General features: G+C 39.7%; 2 protein-coding genes across 3 annotated transcripts in view; both read right to left on the bottom strand.

The window, feature by feature from the left end:
- Positions 1-3,935: 3,935 nt before the first annotated feature.
- Positions 3,936-5,931, bottom strand: LOC117468675 (leucine-rich repeat extensin-like protein 3). 2 transcript variants are annotated; one of them, XM_034112901.1, is made up of 3 exons: positions 5,870-5,931; positions 5,315-5,588; positions 3,936-5,259 (listed from the first exon to the last, which is right to left on the bottom strand). In XM_034112901.1, exons 1-3 carry the CDS (start codon positions 5,929-5,931, stop codon positions 5,080-5,082), a joined length of 516 nt encoding a protein of 171 aa, XP_033968792.1. In that variant the 3' UTR covers positions 3,936-5,079. The 2 variants fall into 2 exon arrangements, with proteins under 2 accessions (XP_033968792.1, XP_033968791.1); XM_034112900.1 differs by having other exon boundaries at positions 5,881-5,931.
- Positions 5,932-6,429: 498 nt separating this feature from the next.
- The window catches only part of LOC117468676 (sex comb on midleg-like protein 2), a 36,949-nt gene continuing 25,840 nt past the window's right edge, over positions 6,430-17,538 (bottom strand). Inside the window, exons 15-17 of the mRNA XM_034112902.1 lie at positions 9,416-9,571; positions 8,233-8,384; positions 6,430-6,609 (exon numbers count right to left, since the gene is read on the bottom strand). Of these exons, the coding sequence (XP_033968793.1) occupies positions 6,484-6,609; positions 8,233-8,384; positions 9,416-9,571 (434 nt within the window). The 3' untranslated portion in view covers positions 6,430-6,483. The remainder of the gene's footprint in view (positions 6,610-8,232; positions 8,385-9,415; positions 9,572-17,538) is intronic.

Raw genomic sequence — 17,538 nt, 5'->3', positions numbered from 1 at the left:
ATTTCAGGAGGATTCCCCTCTCCTCCAAGTTCCGCACTGCATGCTTGTGCTTAAGGTGTTTGTTCAATGCCAGATAGAAGAGTCTGCACACCGGGCATTCAGATGACATCCTTACTGAAACACACACAATTAATTTGATCAAAATGATGTTCTAGTTCTCCGTTTATATGCGTTAGCGTGATCGGTGGTTGCGACACTGGGTCCGATGCATCAATTCATGGTGCATGGACGAAGGGAAGTATTGGGTTACCACCGGGTTGGATGGTCCCACCTCCTACCAACGCGGGGCTGGTGATGGCAACATTGGGTCCGATGCATCAATACATGGTGCCCCGACCATGAGAGGGTTTGGGGTACCCCGGAACCAGGCACCACCCCAGCAGGAAATGGGTTGTATGGTCAAAGGAGGAAAGAGTGATAGAACCGGGGTAAAGCAAAGAAAGTGTCTGACAATAGTGACTTGTGAGGCGGCCAGAGAGTCTGTCATATCTCGGTCCTATCCTCCAGGCAACGCTGTGGCCAAAACTGGGTGAAAATGGGCTAAAAACAAAAAAAAAAAATATTTCATCTCGGGAAATTTGGGTGAAAATGAAAAAAAGTACCCGGAAATAGTGCCTCATGACCCCGCAGGAGTCCCCTGTCGACTCCCCTGGCTTTCCTCCATGGGCAAAATGATCAAACTCAACTTTTGTGAGAACCAGGAAAAGGGGTCAAAATGAAAAAATTGTACCCCAAAATAGTGCCTCATGACCCCGCAGGAGTCCCCTGTCGACTCCCATGGCTTTCCTCCATGGGCAAAATGATCAAACTAAACTTTTGTGAGAACCAGGAAAAGGGGTCAAAATGGAAAAATTGTACCCCAAAATAGTGCCTCATGACCCCGCAAGAGAGTCTGTCATCTCTCTGTCATATCCTCCAAGGTCACTAGAAGGGTCCAAGCCATCACCAGTCCGTGTTTAAATTGAGAAAATGTATCCCAAAATAGTGCATCAAATGCGGGTAGAGTCCCCTGTCGACTGCCCTTGCATTCCTCCAGGGTCACAATAATCAAACTCAACTTTTGTGAGAACCAGGCAAAAGGGGTCAAAATGAAAAAATGGTGTCCCAAAATAGTGCCTCAAATGCGGGTAGAGTCCCCTGTCGACTGCCCTTGCATTCCTCCATGTCAAACTTAAAGTATTTGGAGAACCAGGCTGGGGGGTCTCAAGGCATCAAATTCATCCGACCCAAAGTGCACTCTCATCGGATACATTCTTCCAAGATTTGCAACAGCCGTTTTTTTCTGAGTGCACCCAAAAACTGGGTTTCCGATTTCGTGCAGACGGTAGTCTGAAAAGTATGGATGAATCTTTTTGACAGAGAAGTGGAAATGAAGCCCAGGGACTTTTTCCCCTTCTCCGTTGTACCAACCATCGGAGAAGGGGAAAAATCGGCCTGAAGCGCCAATAGTCTGGCCCCTTCTCCCGTTGGCACTCTGTCATTTTTTTGACAATTTTTCAAAACTTCATTTTTGATTATTTTAAGTTATAATTAAGCGTTTTCTTCAATTTTTTTTGCTTTCCACGGGTGGGGGCGCCTGGCAGGCCGCCTATGAGCACCCAAATTCGGCCTGGATCATCCAGGATTTGTGGGCTAAGCTCCATAAACTGACTAAATCACCCAGAGAGGTCACCTTTCTAGCCCAAATATATATAATACAAATACATTTAAATAGTAAAAGGTGCACTTGTGCTCTGCATTACCCGGAATTTTATTTTCATAGCCCCATGATAGTGATTAAAAATCATTTTCATGGGAAAAAGTGTTAAAACGCCTGATTAAATTATATGCAGGACCCCAGTGAGCTCCAGACTATGTGCATTGTGTTGGGGAACCATATAAATGATAGAATAAATGCATTTAAATGCAAAAATAATGATTTTAAATCATTTTAGGGGGACAATTGTGGAGAGGAGCCTGAAAATGACTCTGCAGCACCCCGGATAACTACCAGTTCATCTGGTTTAAATGCGGTGGTGATAGTGGCATTAACTAGTACCCAGTACTGGGAGAGAACCAGGCTACAGCACATGTCTTTTCAACCCAGGAAATAGTGCTCAAAACGTGGGTAAAAGTGTGTTAAACAGTGGGGTAACATGTTTCAAATGACAGCACACTGCTGCTTGTTGGCAGGCTGACTCAGTTCACTTGTCTCATACACACCCAGGGGGGGAAAGATAACACTTGTACCCAGGAATAAGTGTTTGAAATGCGGGGAAAAGTTGTTTGAAATAGTATAATACCTCCAGGGCGCATAACTGCACTTTACAAGCCAGAAATAATGTTTAAATGGTCGGGGAAAGTATTTTTAAATGTCTGGAAGAGAGTTTTAGCCAGTCATTTTGCACGAAATCATTTAACATAGACGCTCTCCTGAAAATGCACAGAATATGTGCTTTTTCAGGAGACCGTCAATGTTAAATGATATCGTGCAAAATGACTGGCTAAAACCCCGGAATAAGTGTTTGAAAGGCGGGGAAAAGTTGTTTAAAATAGTCTGATACCTCCAGGGCGCATCAATAAAAAAATGTACAAGCCAGGGAAGATGCCTGAATCCCGGATACTTTAGGTCTGTCACTTAGGGTGACCGCACCACTCCGACGCTGCCGAGAGTGGACGTCCATTATTTGTAAGGCACCTAAGACAGATAAGGAGGACTTTTACAAAAAAGTAAGAGATTTTTGTCCAGAAGGATAGACAAATGGACTTCATCTTCAAGTCAAGGTAAGACCGCAATTTTATTGAAAATGGGATCTTACTAAGAGAGAACAATTCAATATTTAAATGATAAAATTACATTTGTTGGGTATCCTTTTGTTGAACTGTCTGTTTAAAATTAATCGAAGCATCAGACAAAAAAAGCTTTTGAAAATAATATTATATTTTGGTTTAGGTCAAAATATAATATTTGTAAACCTGAAGAGTCAGTGCCTCACCAGCCATGAACCTCACTGCACGTCACTGCAGAAGCTTATATATAGACATCTACGTTTTTTGTCCCCCACCACTTTTGTACATATAAAAACGCCACTGGAGACACTACTTACTGATATACACCTGAACATCAGCAGGAGAGGACTCTTTAAAGTAGAGACACTACATACTGATATACACCTGAACATCAGCAGGAGAGGACTCTTTAAAGTAGAGACACTACATACTGATATACACCTGAACATCAGCAGGAGAGGACTCTTTAAAGTAGAGACACTACATACTGATATACACCTGAACATCAGCAGGAGAGGACTCTTTAAAGTAGAGACACTACATACTGATATACACCTGAACATCAGCAGGAGAGGACTCTTTAAAGTGGAGACACTACATACTGATATACACCTGAACATCAGCAGGAGAGGACTCTTTAAAGTAGAGACACTACATACTGATATACACCTGAACATCAGCAGGAGAGGACTCTTTAAAGTAGAGACACTACATACTGATATACACCTGAACATCAGCAGGAGAGGACTCTTTAAAGTAGAGACACTACATACTGATATACACCTGAACATCAGCAGGAGAGGACTCTTTAAAGTGGAGACACTACATACTGATATACACCTGAACATCAGCAGGAGAGGACTCTTTAAAGTGGAGACACTACATACTGATACACACCTGAACATCAGCAGGAGAGGACTCTTTAAAGTAGAGGACACTACATACTGATATACACCTGAACATCAGCAGGAGAGGACTCTTTAAAGTAGAGACACTACATACTGATATACACCTGAACATCAGCAGGAGAGGACTCTTTAAAGTAGAGACACTACATACTGATATACACCTGAACATCAGCAGGAGAGGACTCTTTAAAGTAGAGAGGACTCTTTAAAGACCTCCTCTGAATCACTTATTTCACTCATTGAAAACACACAGACGTCTTGGTGTTTTTATCAGGTTTATAAAAAGGAAATACACAACGTCAGAAACACACGGTTTATCTGGTGGACAGATATGTTCAAGTAGTCTGAAGAAGACGAGGAGATGAAGGGACTTCCTCCGGTGGTCTTATGGCACTGTGAAAGCAGGAAGGAGTAACAGGACCTGAGAGACGCTGCAGGAAGCAGACCTGTGACTACGAGTGATTAGAAAAGAGAAGCCTTATCTTCACATTTCTAACTGTGTGTGATTTCCTTAAAATATTTCTACAAAATGTACATTCTGTCGCTGATACTCATGGTTAAACCCATAAAACTGTACACTTCTGTTCTCATGCTAACAGGGATTAACGGGATGACGATCAGAAATTAAATATGACATCAGAACAAAGAGGGATGGGAATCAGGGATATCTGCAGCATGGAGACGACCAACACGACCTCAGAGAAGCTAAACCTTATCCTGTCCTTATTTTCATTTATTAGAATAGTCTGGAGTTTTTTAAATAGCGGACAGAACAGTCTCAGCACTTAAACCACAGCAGAGCTACAGGTAATGGGTCTGAGGATCAGGTGTCCCTCTCCTGATCTGCAGCTGTTACAGAAACCTCCCGACGTTATTATTATAAAAATAGTTCACATTGGGTTAGGGTCTATATGTCCACACTGTTCCGTCGCATTGAAGCTTGCCGGTGGGCGTGTCTGGTGTGCGACCAACAACCAATCACATGAATCTCCCGCCCCGGACACACAAGCACGCGGTTTGATTGGCTAGCGATTGTACTGGCATATGATTTGATTGGCTGGCGCTTCCGTCAACGCTTGAAGCGAGCAACGGAGGCAAAGCGTGACGTCTCCCCATTCAAAGGGAATGGGAAGCGTCTCCGTTGAAGCACGTGTGGACGTACCGTAACTCTTTAACGGTGAACACAAACCCTTTGTGAATTTAAATCTATTTTAAAACACAGAATGAAGTTCAGTTTGATCGAAAGAAAATAATATTTTCAGTTTTTACAAAACACAAGTTTCTGTTTTACATAAAAGAGAATTATTTCATTAAAACAAGGATTCAAAAATATACTTTTAAATCTCTTTTGTTTTGATCAGAGTTTCAGATTATAGGGTTAGTCATGTTGGAACATTGGTTATTAAATGTTTCTCAGCTTTATTTGACTGCATCTGGTCCGAGGTCTTTTGTTCTGAAAGGACCTGCAGGTGAGGACCTGTGGAGGAACTGTGGAGGACCTGCAGGTGAGGATCTGTGGAGGACCTGTGGAGGACCTGTGGAGGACCTGTGGAGGACCTGCAGGTGAGGATCTGTGGAGGACCTGTGGAGGATCTGTGGAGGACCTGTGGAGGATCTGTGGAGGACCTGTGGAGGACCTGTGGAGGACCTGCAGGTGAGGATCTGTGGAGGACCTGTGGAGGACCTGCAGGTGAGGACCTGTGGAGGACCTGTGGAGGACCTGTGGAGGACCTGCAGGTGAGGATCTGTGGAGGACCTGTGGAGGACCTGCAGGTGAGGATCTGTGGAGGACCTGTGGAGGACCTGCAGGTGAGAACCTGTGGAGGACCTGTGGAGGACCTGCAGGTGAGGATCTGTGGAGGACCTGTGGAGGACCTGCAGGTGAGGACCTGTGGAGGACCTGTGGAGGACCTGCAGGTGAGGATCTGTGGAGGACCTGTGGAGGACCTGCAGGTGAGGATCTGTGGAGGACCTGTGGAGGACCTGTGGAGGACCTGTGGAGGACCTGTGGAGGATCTGTGGAGGATCTGTGGAGGACCTGTGGAGGATCTGTGGAGGACCTGTGGAGGACCTGTGGAGGACCTGTGGAGGATCTGTGGAGGATCTGTGGAGGACCTGTGGAGGATCTGTGGAGGACCTGTGGAGGACCTGTGGAGGACCTGTGGAGGATCTGTGGAGGACCTGTGGAGGACCTGTGGAGGACCTGTGGAGGACTCATGATCTCCAGATCAGGAACCCATAAGACCCGGGTCATAAATAAGAAGTCTCAGTGATTCCCATCCCTGATGAAGATGATGAAGAGGAGTTCTGGAGGTCTTCAGATGATCTGCAGGAAGCTCACAGGAAGCTGGCGGCTAACATAATAAAAGCCTCTCTGGAGGAGGAAACGGAATGAAGTCCAGGTGATAGACCCCCCCGTCCTGCAGGCTGACATGTGACCAGTCTCCGTCATGTGATCATAACAATAAAGATGTGAGGCTCCTGGGAGTCAGTGGGAGTCAGTGGGAGTAAAAACAGGAGAAGAAGAAACATTCTCCGTCTGCGGATCAGTCAGTCGTGAGCCTGGGAGCGTGCACGAGGGCCACGTGCACGAGGATCACTGTAAACACTGCAGGCCTTTGGGATGCACGTTATCCTGAGGGTGAGGTGTCTCCCCTCTGGAGGTGTGGCCCTCAGAGTCTGCAGTAACATGGGGCCCCCGATGCCCAGTGGCCCCCCTGGTTGCCTTGAGACCCTGGATGCCCACCTGGTGGTTCTGTGGCCCCCCTGGTGGCCCCCCCTGGGTTATTGCTGGTTGTGGCCCCCCTCACAGCCGGCCATGCTTCAGCCTCTCGATGTGGTGACACAGCTTCAGCGCGGGGCCCAGCTTCAGACCCATGTACTTCATGATCATGTCGCTGCGCAGCAGCAGCAGGGCCCGGCCGTCGATCTCCTGAAACATGAGAACTAGATTAGATCAATATCAGTTCAGATCAAGGCAAGGCAAGTTTATTTATACAGCACCTTTCAACACAAGGCAATTCAAAGTGCTTTACAAAAATGGAAGAAAATGGCATTTAAAATCAGTCATTAAAAAGAAAAGATAATAAAATAAACATTAAAAGAAAAAATACATGGATAAAAGTTACAGTGCAGTTTAAGATGTGAATAGTTCAATTAAAAGCAGCGGCAAAAAGAAAAGTCTTCAGCCTGGATTTAAAAGTAGTCAGAGTTGCAGCGGACCTGCAGGTTTCTGGGAGTTTGCTCCAGATGTTTGGAGCATAATAACTGAACTTCTCCATGTTTAGTTCTGACTCTGGGGACAGGAAGCTGACCAGTCCCTGAAGACCTGAGAGTTCTGGATGGTTCATCATTTTGTCAGTGAGGAACCAGTGTAAAGACTTCAGAACAGGACTGATCCACTTTCTTAGTGTCAGTGAGGAACCAGTGGAAAGACTTCAGAACTGGACTGATCCACTTTCTTAGTGTCAGTGAGGACTCGAGCAGCGGCGTTCTGAATTAGCTGCAGCTTTCTAATAGATTTTTTAGTGAGGCCTGTAAAGACACCATTACAGTAGTCGAGTCTACTGAAGATAAAAGCATGGACAAGTTTTTCCAAATCCTGCTGTGACATTAGTCCTTTAATCCTAGATATGTTCTTTAGGTGATAGTAGGCTGATTTAGTAACTGTTTTAATGTGACTGTTGAAACTCAGGTCAGAGTCCATGACTACACCTAGATTTCTGGCTGTATCTGTTGTTTTGAACATTGCAGACTGAAGCTCAGCGCTAACTTTTATACGTTCTGCCTTGGCTCCAAAAACCATTACCTCAGTTTTATCTTTGTTTAATTGGAGAAAGTTCTGACACATCCAGTCATTGATTTGTTCAATGCACTTACTCAGTGTTTGAATTGGAGCATAATCTCCTGGTGAAATTGTTACGTAAATTTGTGTGTCATCCGCATAGCTATGGTAACTTATTTAGTTGTTTTTCATTATCTGAGCCAGTGGTAGCATGTAGACGTTAAAGAGAAGAGGCCCCAAGATGGAGCCTTGAGGTACCCCACATGTCATATTTGTCAACTCAGATGTGTATTTACCTATAGAAATAAAGTTTTTTCTGTCCTTTAAGTAGGACTCAAACCAATTTAGAACTGTTGCCGAAAGTCCCACCCAGTTTTCTAGTCGGTCTAGTAATATGTTGTGGTCAACAGTGTCAAACGCAGCACTGAGATCTAATAATACTAACACTGAAGTTCTGCCACTGTCTGTGTTTAAGTGGATGTCATTGAAGACCTTTACAAGAGCAGTCTCAGTGCTGTGGTTTGGACGAAATCCTGACTGGAACACATCCAAACAGTTATTTAAATGCAAGAAGTTACTCAACTGTTGAAAAACAACTTTTTCAATGATTTTACCTAGAAATGGCAGAGTTTGAAATATATCTCAAATAATGCACCACCATTTCCCCACATGAACATAACCGTCTGCCGTGAGTGCAGAAGCTCTTATTGTGAAAGGAACTCATAACAGTCTGCCGTGAGTGCAGAAGCTCTTATTGTGAAAGGAACTCACGTGTTTCCTGAAGAGCTCGGCGTGGGGGGCTAACGCTGCCGGGTCGGCCTCCCTCACAAACTGCATCACCTCCTCGATGCTCCAGCAGGACGGATTCCTGCCGGGACCCTCAGAGACCCCCCCCACCTCGGGCCCCGTGGTGGAGCTGGCTGCTGGAGAACACACCGTGCATTAGAGGAGCTCTAACATCTGGAGCTATATACTGATAAGAGTCCCGATGCTCAGTGCACCCAAAGGACTCACACACACACAGCTGAGGAATCCACTGCTCACTGATTGGTTAATGAGCAGCCTGTAAGCAACGATAGCGCTGCTGGAAGGCCCATTTAGGCCCATTATGTATGTGCTGATGAGCCAATTGCTGAATAACTATGAATTATAATTATACAGTTTCTGTAACGTCTTGTTTTGCTTATGGACTGCTCTAGTTTGATGTTTTGTTATTATTTATAGAAAGCAGAATGCTCTTGAGTATACATGACACAGCAGGAAGTCTAGAGAGGAAGTCTGAAAAGGTTTAGACCGCACACATCCGTACGCCTGTTGGCTTGTTTGTTTATTTAATTTAAATGCCGTGCAAATGTTGTAAGTCGACAGTGGGCCGCCAGCTGATCAATTGAATCGAGTAAAGCACTTGAATGGAACGATGCAAGGTATTTGGATTTACACACGGCATCTATTGCACGTCTGTCCGTCCTGGGAGAGGGATCCCTCCTCTGTTGCTCTCCCTGAGGTTTCTCCCATGTTTCCTTTAAACTGTGGGGTTTCTCTGGAAGTGTTTCCTTGTACGATGTGAGGGTCTAAGGACAGAGGGTCTAAGGACAGAGGGTCTAAGGACAGAGGGTCTAAGGACAGAGGGGGTCGTATTGTCACTGATGTTCTGTACAAACTGTGAAGTCCACTGAGACAAATGTAACATTTGTGATATTGGGCTATATAAATAAACATTGATTGATTGATTGATTGATTGATTTGGATTTCTTTAAGTTTACGCGAGTCAATACTTGAATTCGCCTCATAGGCTAAGTGGACTTTGAACATTATATTATGCAAACTCGACCACGACAGCTGCTAACTAGCTAACAGCGGCGAGGGTCACTTCTTGTGAGGTCACTTCCTGTGAGGATCTACGCCTGACCCCCCCACCCTGAGACATTAGATGTTTTATATATCACATGCGTACCTTCCACCTGTCGGAGGGGCTGCTTGGCCCCCGGCTCTGAGGGGGGGGAGGCGAGGCGTCGGGGGGTGCTGCCGGGGTGGGGGGGGCGGGGGGTAACGGAGGCCGAGTCCATGAAGCGCTGATCCTTCATCAGAGTGCTGTCTTCATGTGTCTCTGCTGGGGGGGGACATTCAAATGATTCATATTTCAATACTCTGTAATAGTCTCTAATATATACTCTAATAGTCTCTAATAGATACTCTAGATACTCTAATAGTCTCTAATAGATACTCTAATAGATACTCTAATAGATACTCTAATAGTCTCTAATAGATACTCTAATAGATACTCTAATAGATACTCTAATAGTCTCTAATAGATACTCTAATAGATACTCTAATAGATACTCTAATAGTCTCCAATAGATACTCCAATAGATACTCTAATAGATACTCTAATAGATACTCTAGATACTCTAATAGTCTCTAATAGATACTCTAATATATACTCTAATAGATACTCTAATATATACTCTAATAGATACTCTAATAGTCTCTAATAGATACTCTAATATATACTCTAATAGATACTCTAATAGTCTCCAATAGATACTCTAATAGTCTCTAATAGATACTCTAATAGTCTCTAATAGATACTCTAATAGTCTCCAATAGATACTCTAATAGTCTCTAATAGATACTCTAATAGTCTCCAATAGATACTCTAATAGTCTCTAATAGATACTCTAATATATACTCTAATAGATACTCTAATAGTCTCTAATAGATACTCTAATATATACTCTAATAGATACTCTAATAGTCTCTAATAGATACTCTAATAGATACACACTAATAGATACTCTAATAGATACTCTAATAGTCTCTAATAGATACTCTAATATATACTCTAATAGATACTCTAATAGTCTCTAATAGACACTCTAATAGATACACTAATAGATACACTAATATATACTCTAATAGATACTCTAATAGATACACTAATAGATACTCTAATAGATACTCTAATAGATACTCTAATAGATACTCTAATATATACTCTAATAGATACTCTAATAGATACACTAATAGATACTCTAATAGATACACTAATAGATACTCTAATAGATACTCTAATAGATACTCTAATATATACTCTAATAGATACTCTAATATATACTCTAATAGATACTCTAATAGTCTCTAATATATACTCTTATAGATACTCTAATAGATACTCTAATAGATACTCTAATAGTCTCTAATAGATACTCTAATAGATACTCTAATAGATACTCTAATAGTCTCTAATAGATACTCTAATAGATACTCTAATAGTCTATAATAGATACTCTAATAGATACTCTAATAGATACTGTTATAGTCTCTAATAGATACTCTAATAGATACACTAATAGATACTCTAATAGATACTCTAATAGATACTCTAATAGATACACTAATAGATACTCTAATAGATACTCTAATAGTCTCCAATAGTCTGTAATAGTATCTAATATTAATTAGCACCTTGGGATTGCTGTTAGCAATGAAAGGTGCTTTATAAATTGAATGTATTATTATTATTATTATTATTAATAGTCTCTAATAGTCTCTTACAGTTTGTAATAGTTTGTAATAGTCTGTAATAGTCTCTAATAGTCTCTAATAGTCTGTAATAGTCTGTAATAGTCTCTAATAGTCTCTAATAGTCTCTTAAAGTTTGTAATAGTCTCTAATAGTCTCTAATAGTCTCTTACAGTTTGTAATAGTCTGTAATAGTCTATAATAGTCTGTAATAGTCTCTAATAGTCTCTAATAGTATCTAATAGTCTCTAATAGTCTCTTACAGTTTGTAATAGTCTGTAATAGTCTCTAATAGTCTGTAATAGTCTATAATAGTCTCTAATAGTCTCTTACAGTTTGTAATAGTCTGTAATAGTCTCTAATAGTCTGTAATAGTCTGTAATAGTCTGTAATAGTCTGTAATAGTCTATAATAGTCTCTAATAGTCTATAATAGTCTCTAATAGTCTATAATAGTCTATAATAGTCTCTTACAGTTTATAATAGTCTGTAATAGTCTATAATAGTCTGTAATAGTATCTAATAGTCTCTAATAGTCTCTTACAGTTTGTAATAGTCTGTAATAGTCTCTAATAGTCTGTAATAGTCTATAATAGTCTCTAATAGTCTCTAATAGTCTCTTACAGTTTGTAATAGTCTGTAATAGTCTGTAATAGTCTGTAATAGTCTATAATAGTCTATAATAGTCTGTAATAGTCTGTAATAGTCTCTAATAGTCTGTAATAGTCTGTAATAGTCTCTAATAGTCTGTAATAGTCTGTAATAGTCTGTAATAGTCTATAATAGTCTATAATAGTCTGTAATAGTCTCTAATAGTCTATAATAGTCTATAATAGTCTCTTACAGTTTATAATAGTCTCTAATAGTCTGTAATAGTCTATAATAGTATCTAATAGTCTATAATAGTCTCTTACAGTTTGTAATAGTCTGTAATAGTCTCTAATAGTCTGTAATAGTCTGTAATAGTCTCTAATAGTCTGTAATAGTCTGTAATAGTCTATAATAGTCTCTAATAGTCTATAATAGTCTCTAATAGTCTCTTACAGTTTATAATAGTCTCTAATAGTCTCTAATAGTCTCTTACAGTTTGTAATAGTCTGTAATAGTCTATAATAGTCTATAATAGTCTGTAATAGTCTCTAATAGTCTATAATAGTCTATAATAGTCTCTTACAGTTTGTAATAGTCTGTAATAGTCTGTAATAGTCTGTAATAGTCTATAATAGTCTCTAATAGTCTCTTACAGTTTATAATAGTCTCTAATAGTCTGTAATAGTCTATAATAGTCTCTAATAGTCTATAATAGTCTCTAATAGTCTCTTACAGTTTATAATAGTCTCTAATAGTCTCTAATAGTCTCTAATAGTCTCTTACAGTTTGTAATAGTCTGTAATAGTCTATAATAGTCTATAATAGTCTGTAATAGTCTCTAATAGTCTATAATAGTCTATAATAGTCTCTTACAGTTTATAATAGTCTCTAATAGTCTCTAATAGTCTGTAATAGTCTATAATAGTCTCTAATAGTCACTAATAGTCTCTTACAGTTTGTAATAGTCTGTAATAGTCTCTAATAGTCTGTAATAGTCTGTAATAGTCTGTAATAGTCTAATAGTCTATAATAGTCTCTAATAGTCTATAATAGACTATAATAGTCTCTTACAGTTTATAATAGTCTATAATAGTCTGTAATAGTCTGTAATAGTTTGTAATAGTCTGTAATAGTCTCTAATAGTCTGTAATAGTCTCTAATAGTCTCTAATAGTCTGTAATAGTCTGTAATAGTCTATAATAGTCTCTAATAGTCTGTAATAGTCTGTAATAGTCTCTAATAGTCTGTAATAGTCTATAATAGTCTGTAATAGTCTATAATAGTCTGTAATAGTCTGTAATAGTCTGTAATAGTCTCTAATAGTCTCTAATAGTCTGTAATAGTCTGTAATAGTCTGTAATAGTCTATAATAGTCTCTAATAGTCTGTAATAGTCTGTAATAGTCTGTAATAGTCTGTAATAGTCTCTAATAGTCTGTAATAGTCTCTAATAGTCTATAATAGTCTCTAATAGTCTCTAATAGTCTGTAATAGTCTATAATAGTCTATAATAGTCTGTAATAGTCTGTAATAGTCTGTAATAGTCTGTAATAGTCTGTAATAGTCTATAATAGTCTGTAATAGTCTGTAATAGTCTGTAATAGTCTCTAATAGTCTCTAATAGTCTGTAATAGTCTCTAATAGTCTCTAATAGTCTGTAATAGTCTATAATAGTCTATAATAGTCTCTAATAGTCTGTAATAGTCTCTAATAGTCTCTAATAGTCTGTAATAGTCTCTAATAGTCTGTAATAGTCTGTAATAGTCTCTAATAGTCTGTAATAGTCTGTAATAGTCTATAATAGTCTCTAATAGTCTCTAATAGTTTCTAATAGTCTGTAATAGTCTGTAATAGTCTATAATAGTCTATAATAGTCTGTAATAGTCTCTAATAGTCTATAATAGTCTCTTACAGTTTATAATAGTCTGTAATAGTCTCTAATAGTCTGTAATAGTCTATACTAGTCTGTAATAGTCTGTAATAGTCTATAATAGTCTATAATAGTCTGTAATAGTCTATAATAGTCTCTAATAGTCTGTAATAGTCTGTAATAGTCTCTAATAGTCTCTAATAGTCTGTAATAGTCTATAATAGTCTGTAATAGTCTCTAATAGTCTGTAATAGTCTATAATAGTCTGTAATAGTCTGTAATAGTCTGTAATAGTCTGTAATAGTCTGTAATAGTCTATAATAGTCTGTAATAGTCTGTAATAGTCTATAATAGTCTCTAATAGTCTCTAATAGTCTGTAATAGTCTGTAATAGTCTGTAATAGTCTGTAATAGTCTATAATAGTCTGTAATAGTCTGTAATAGTCTGTAATAGTCTCTAATAGTCTGTAATAGTCTGTAATAGTCTGTAATAGTCTGTAATAGTCTATAATAGTCTCTAATAGTCTGTAATAGTCTGTAATAGTCTGTAATAGTCTATAATAGTCTCTAATAGTCTGTAATAGTCTGTAATAGTCTCTAATAGTCTGTAATAGTCTGTAATAGTCTCTAATAGTCTCTAATAGTCTGTAATAGTCTATAATAGTCTGTAATAGTCTGTAATAGTCTGTAATAGTCTCTAATAGTCTGTAATAGTCTGTAATAGTCTATAATAGTCTGTAATAGTCTGTAATAGTCTGTAATAGTCTGTAATAGTCTGTAATAGTCTATAATAGTCTCTAATAGTCTGTAATAGTCTGTAATAGTCTCTAATAGTCTGTAATAGTCTCTAATAGTCTATAATAGTCTCTAATAGTCTGTAATAGTCTATAATAGTCTCTAATAGTCTCTAATAGTCTGTAATAGTCTGTAATAGTCTGTAATAGTCTCTAATAGTCTGTAATAGTCTGTAATAGTCTCTAATAGTCTGTAATAGTCTGTAATAGTCTGTAATAGTCTGTAATAGTCTATAATAGTCTCTAATAGTCTGTAATAGTCTGTAATAGTCTCTAATAGTCTGTAATAGTCTGTAATAGTCTCTAATAGTCTCTAATAGTCTATAATAGTCTCTAATAGTCTGTAATAGTCTGTAATAGTCTATAATAGTCTGTAATAGTCTATAATAGTCTCTAATAGTCTCTAATAGTCTGTAATAGTCTGTAATAGTCTGTAATAGTCTCTAATAGTCTGTAATAGTCTCTAATAGTCTGTAATAGTCTGTAATAGTCTGTAATAGTCTATAATAGTCTCTAATAGTCTGTAATAGTCTGTAATAGTCTCTAATAGTCTGTAATAGTCTCTAATAGTCTATAATAGTCTGTAATAGTCTGTAATAGTCTATAATAGTCTGTAATAGTCTGTAATAGTCTGTAATAGTCTGTAATAGTCTCTAATAGTCTCTAATAGTCTCTAATAGTCTGTAATAGTCTCTAATAGTCTCTAATAGTCTATAATAGTCTATAATAGTCTCTTACAGTTTATAATAGTCTGTAATAGTCTCTAATAGTCTCTAATAGTCTGTAATAGTCTATAATAGTCTGTAATAGTCTATAATAGTCTGTAATAGTCTATAATAGTCTATAATAGTCTCTAATAGTCTGTAATAGTCTGTAATAGTCTGTAATAGTCTCTAATAGTCTGTAATAGTCTCTAATAGTCTCTAATAGTCTGTAATAGTCTGTAATAGTCTATAATAGTCTATAATAGTCTATAATAGTCTGTAATAGTCTGTAATAGTCTCTAATAGTCTGTAATAGTCTGTAATAGTCTGTAATAGTCTATAATAGTCTCTAATAGTCTCTAATAGTCTCTAATAGTCTGTAATAGTCTGTAATAGTCTGTAATAGTCTCTAATAGTCTGTAATAGTCTCTAATAGTCTGTAATAGTCTGTAATAGTCTCTAATAGTCTGTAATAGTCTGTAATAGTCTGTAATAGTCTGTAATAGTCTCTAATAGTCTGTAATAGTCTGTAATAGTCTGTAATAGTCTCTAATAGTCTATAATAGTCTCTAATAGTCTCTAATAGTCTGTAATAGTCTGTATTCGTATTTTGTACATATTTCTTTTACTTTTGCCGTTTTACTTTTAACATGGTTCGCAACATGCTAGCCGACCGCACCTACTCTGCCATACAATATAGCAGAGAGGAACTTTTCCAATTGCGAAACTTCGTGGACAATATTAACCCTCCGACAGACAATGGAGATTCACCATGGCTACCTGTTGCTGTTCTACCTGAGAGACGCAAGAAGAAGACAAAGCGAGGATGCCGGGCCGGGTTGCTGGTCAGACTGAGAAAACGTGAGAATCGGCCCCCTCTTCCGAGTATTCTTCTGGCTAATGTTCAATCCATTGAAAATAAGCTAGATGAACTCAGAAGCCGGATTGCTTTTCAACGGGACATTAAGAACTGTAACGTGTTAATTCTCACTGAGACTTGGCTCAACCCCGCTATCCCGGACTCCGCTATTGTCCCTGACGGATTCTCTATTTTTCGTCAGGACCGGACTGCAAACTCGGGGAAAAGTAAGGGAGGCGGTGTGTGTGTAATGACTAACAACAACTGGTGCTCAGATGTGAAGATTATTTCATCGGACTGTTCCGCACAGCTAGAGCACCTCATGATCTCATGTCGGGCCTTCCATCTGCCGAGGGAATTCACATCTGTTGTGATAACAGCAGTGTATATCCCGCCGCAGCCACTCGCCGACAACAACACGGCACTCGATCAGCTGTTTGGGTTTATTGATAAAACCGAGACTTCACGGCCAGATGCGGCGTTCGTTGTGGCCGGAGATTTCAACACCGCCAACATGAAGAAGGTTTTGCCAAAATATTACCAACACATCAACTTCCCGACGCGCGGGGGAAACATACTGGACCATGTTTATTCCCCTTTCCGGAATGGATATAAGGCTCTCCCTCGCCCTCCCTTCGGCAAATCAGACCATATCTCACTACTGTTGTTGCCTGCTTACAAGCAGAAACTTAAAAGGGACAGACCGATAACAAGGACAGTACAACGATGGAGCGAGGAGTCAGATTCAGCACTGCAGGATTGCTTTGCATCTACGGATTGGAGTGTGTTTGAGGACAATAACATCAACACACACACGGACACTGTCATCTGCTACATTGGGAAATGCATCGATGACGTGGTACCGAAGGTTTCTGTACGGACATTCCCAAATCAAAAGCCCTGGGTAAACGGGGAGGTGCGCGGCAAACTGAAAGCGCGCACTCTCGCGCACACAGCGGGAGATTTGGAGGAGTACAGGAAGTCTAGGTATGATCTCCGGAGAGCAATAAAAAATGCAAAGAGACAGTACAAAGAGAAGGTGGAATCTGACTTCAAAGGCTGTAACACTAGGAATATGTGGGCGGGACTAAGGACAATGACTGACTACAAAGGAGCAGCGGGGGGTGCTGCGGGAGTGTCTGCGTGCGCATCTCTCCCAGATGAGCTAAACAGTTTTTTTGCACGCTTTGAGAGCAGCCAGGCTGTGGAGGTACAGAGGGACCAGGAGCTACACTGCCCTTTTGTTTTAAATAGGGCAGATGTGTGTAAATCCTTTAAAAGGGTTAACCCACACAAGGCTCCTGGACCTGATGGCATCCCTGGCCGTGTTCTCAGGGTGTGTGCAGTTCAGCTGGCAGAGGTGTTCACAGACATCTTCAACAGGTCCCTGCTGCAGTCTGTAGTCCCCACATGTCTTAAACACTCCACCATCATTCCTGTCCCCAAAAAGACAATCATCACCTGCCCCAACGACTACCGCCCAGTAGCACTCACCTCCATCATAATGAAGTGCTTTGAGCGGTTAGTCAAATTATTCATCACCTCCTCCCTCCCTGAATCTCTGGACCCCCTGCAGTTTGCCTACAGAGCAAACAGGTCCACAGACGACGCCATAGCCCTCACCCTCCACACTGCCCTCTCACACCTGGACCCGAAGAACAGGAACACATATGTGAGAATGCTGTTCATTGACTACAGTTCAGCATTCAACACCATTGTGCCCTCCAAGCTGGCCATCA

Source organism: Trematomus bernacchii, unplaced genomic scaffold (assembly GCF_902827165.1).
Source record: "Trematomus bernacchii unplaced genomic scaffold, fTreBer1.1, whole genome shotgun sequence".
NCBI classification, from domain to species: Eukaryota; Metazoa; Chordata; class Actinopteri; order Perciformes; family Nototheniidae; genus Trematomus; species Trematomus bernacchii.
Note: the sequence above shows the minus strand (reverse complement) of the source record. Positions and strands in the feature narration are given on the sequence as shown.

Excerpts from the sequence above, each read along its gene's own strand:
- LOC117468675 (XM_034112900.1), bottom strand. The coding sequence starts at position 5,931 with ATGACCCGGGTCTTATGGGTTCCTGATCTGGAGATCATGAGTCCTCCA. Across the intron at positions 5,589-5,880 it reads AGATCATGAGTCCTCCACAG|GTCCTCCACAGGTCCTCCAC; the intron begins GTCCTCCACAGG and ends CCTCACCTGCAG. Across the intron at positions 5,260-5,314 it reads CACCTGCAGGTCCTCCACAG|GTCCTCCACAGATCCTCACC; the intron begins GTCCTCCACAGG and ends GATCCTCCACAG.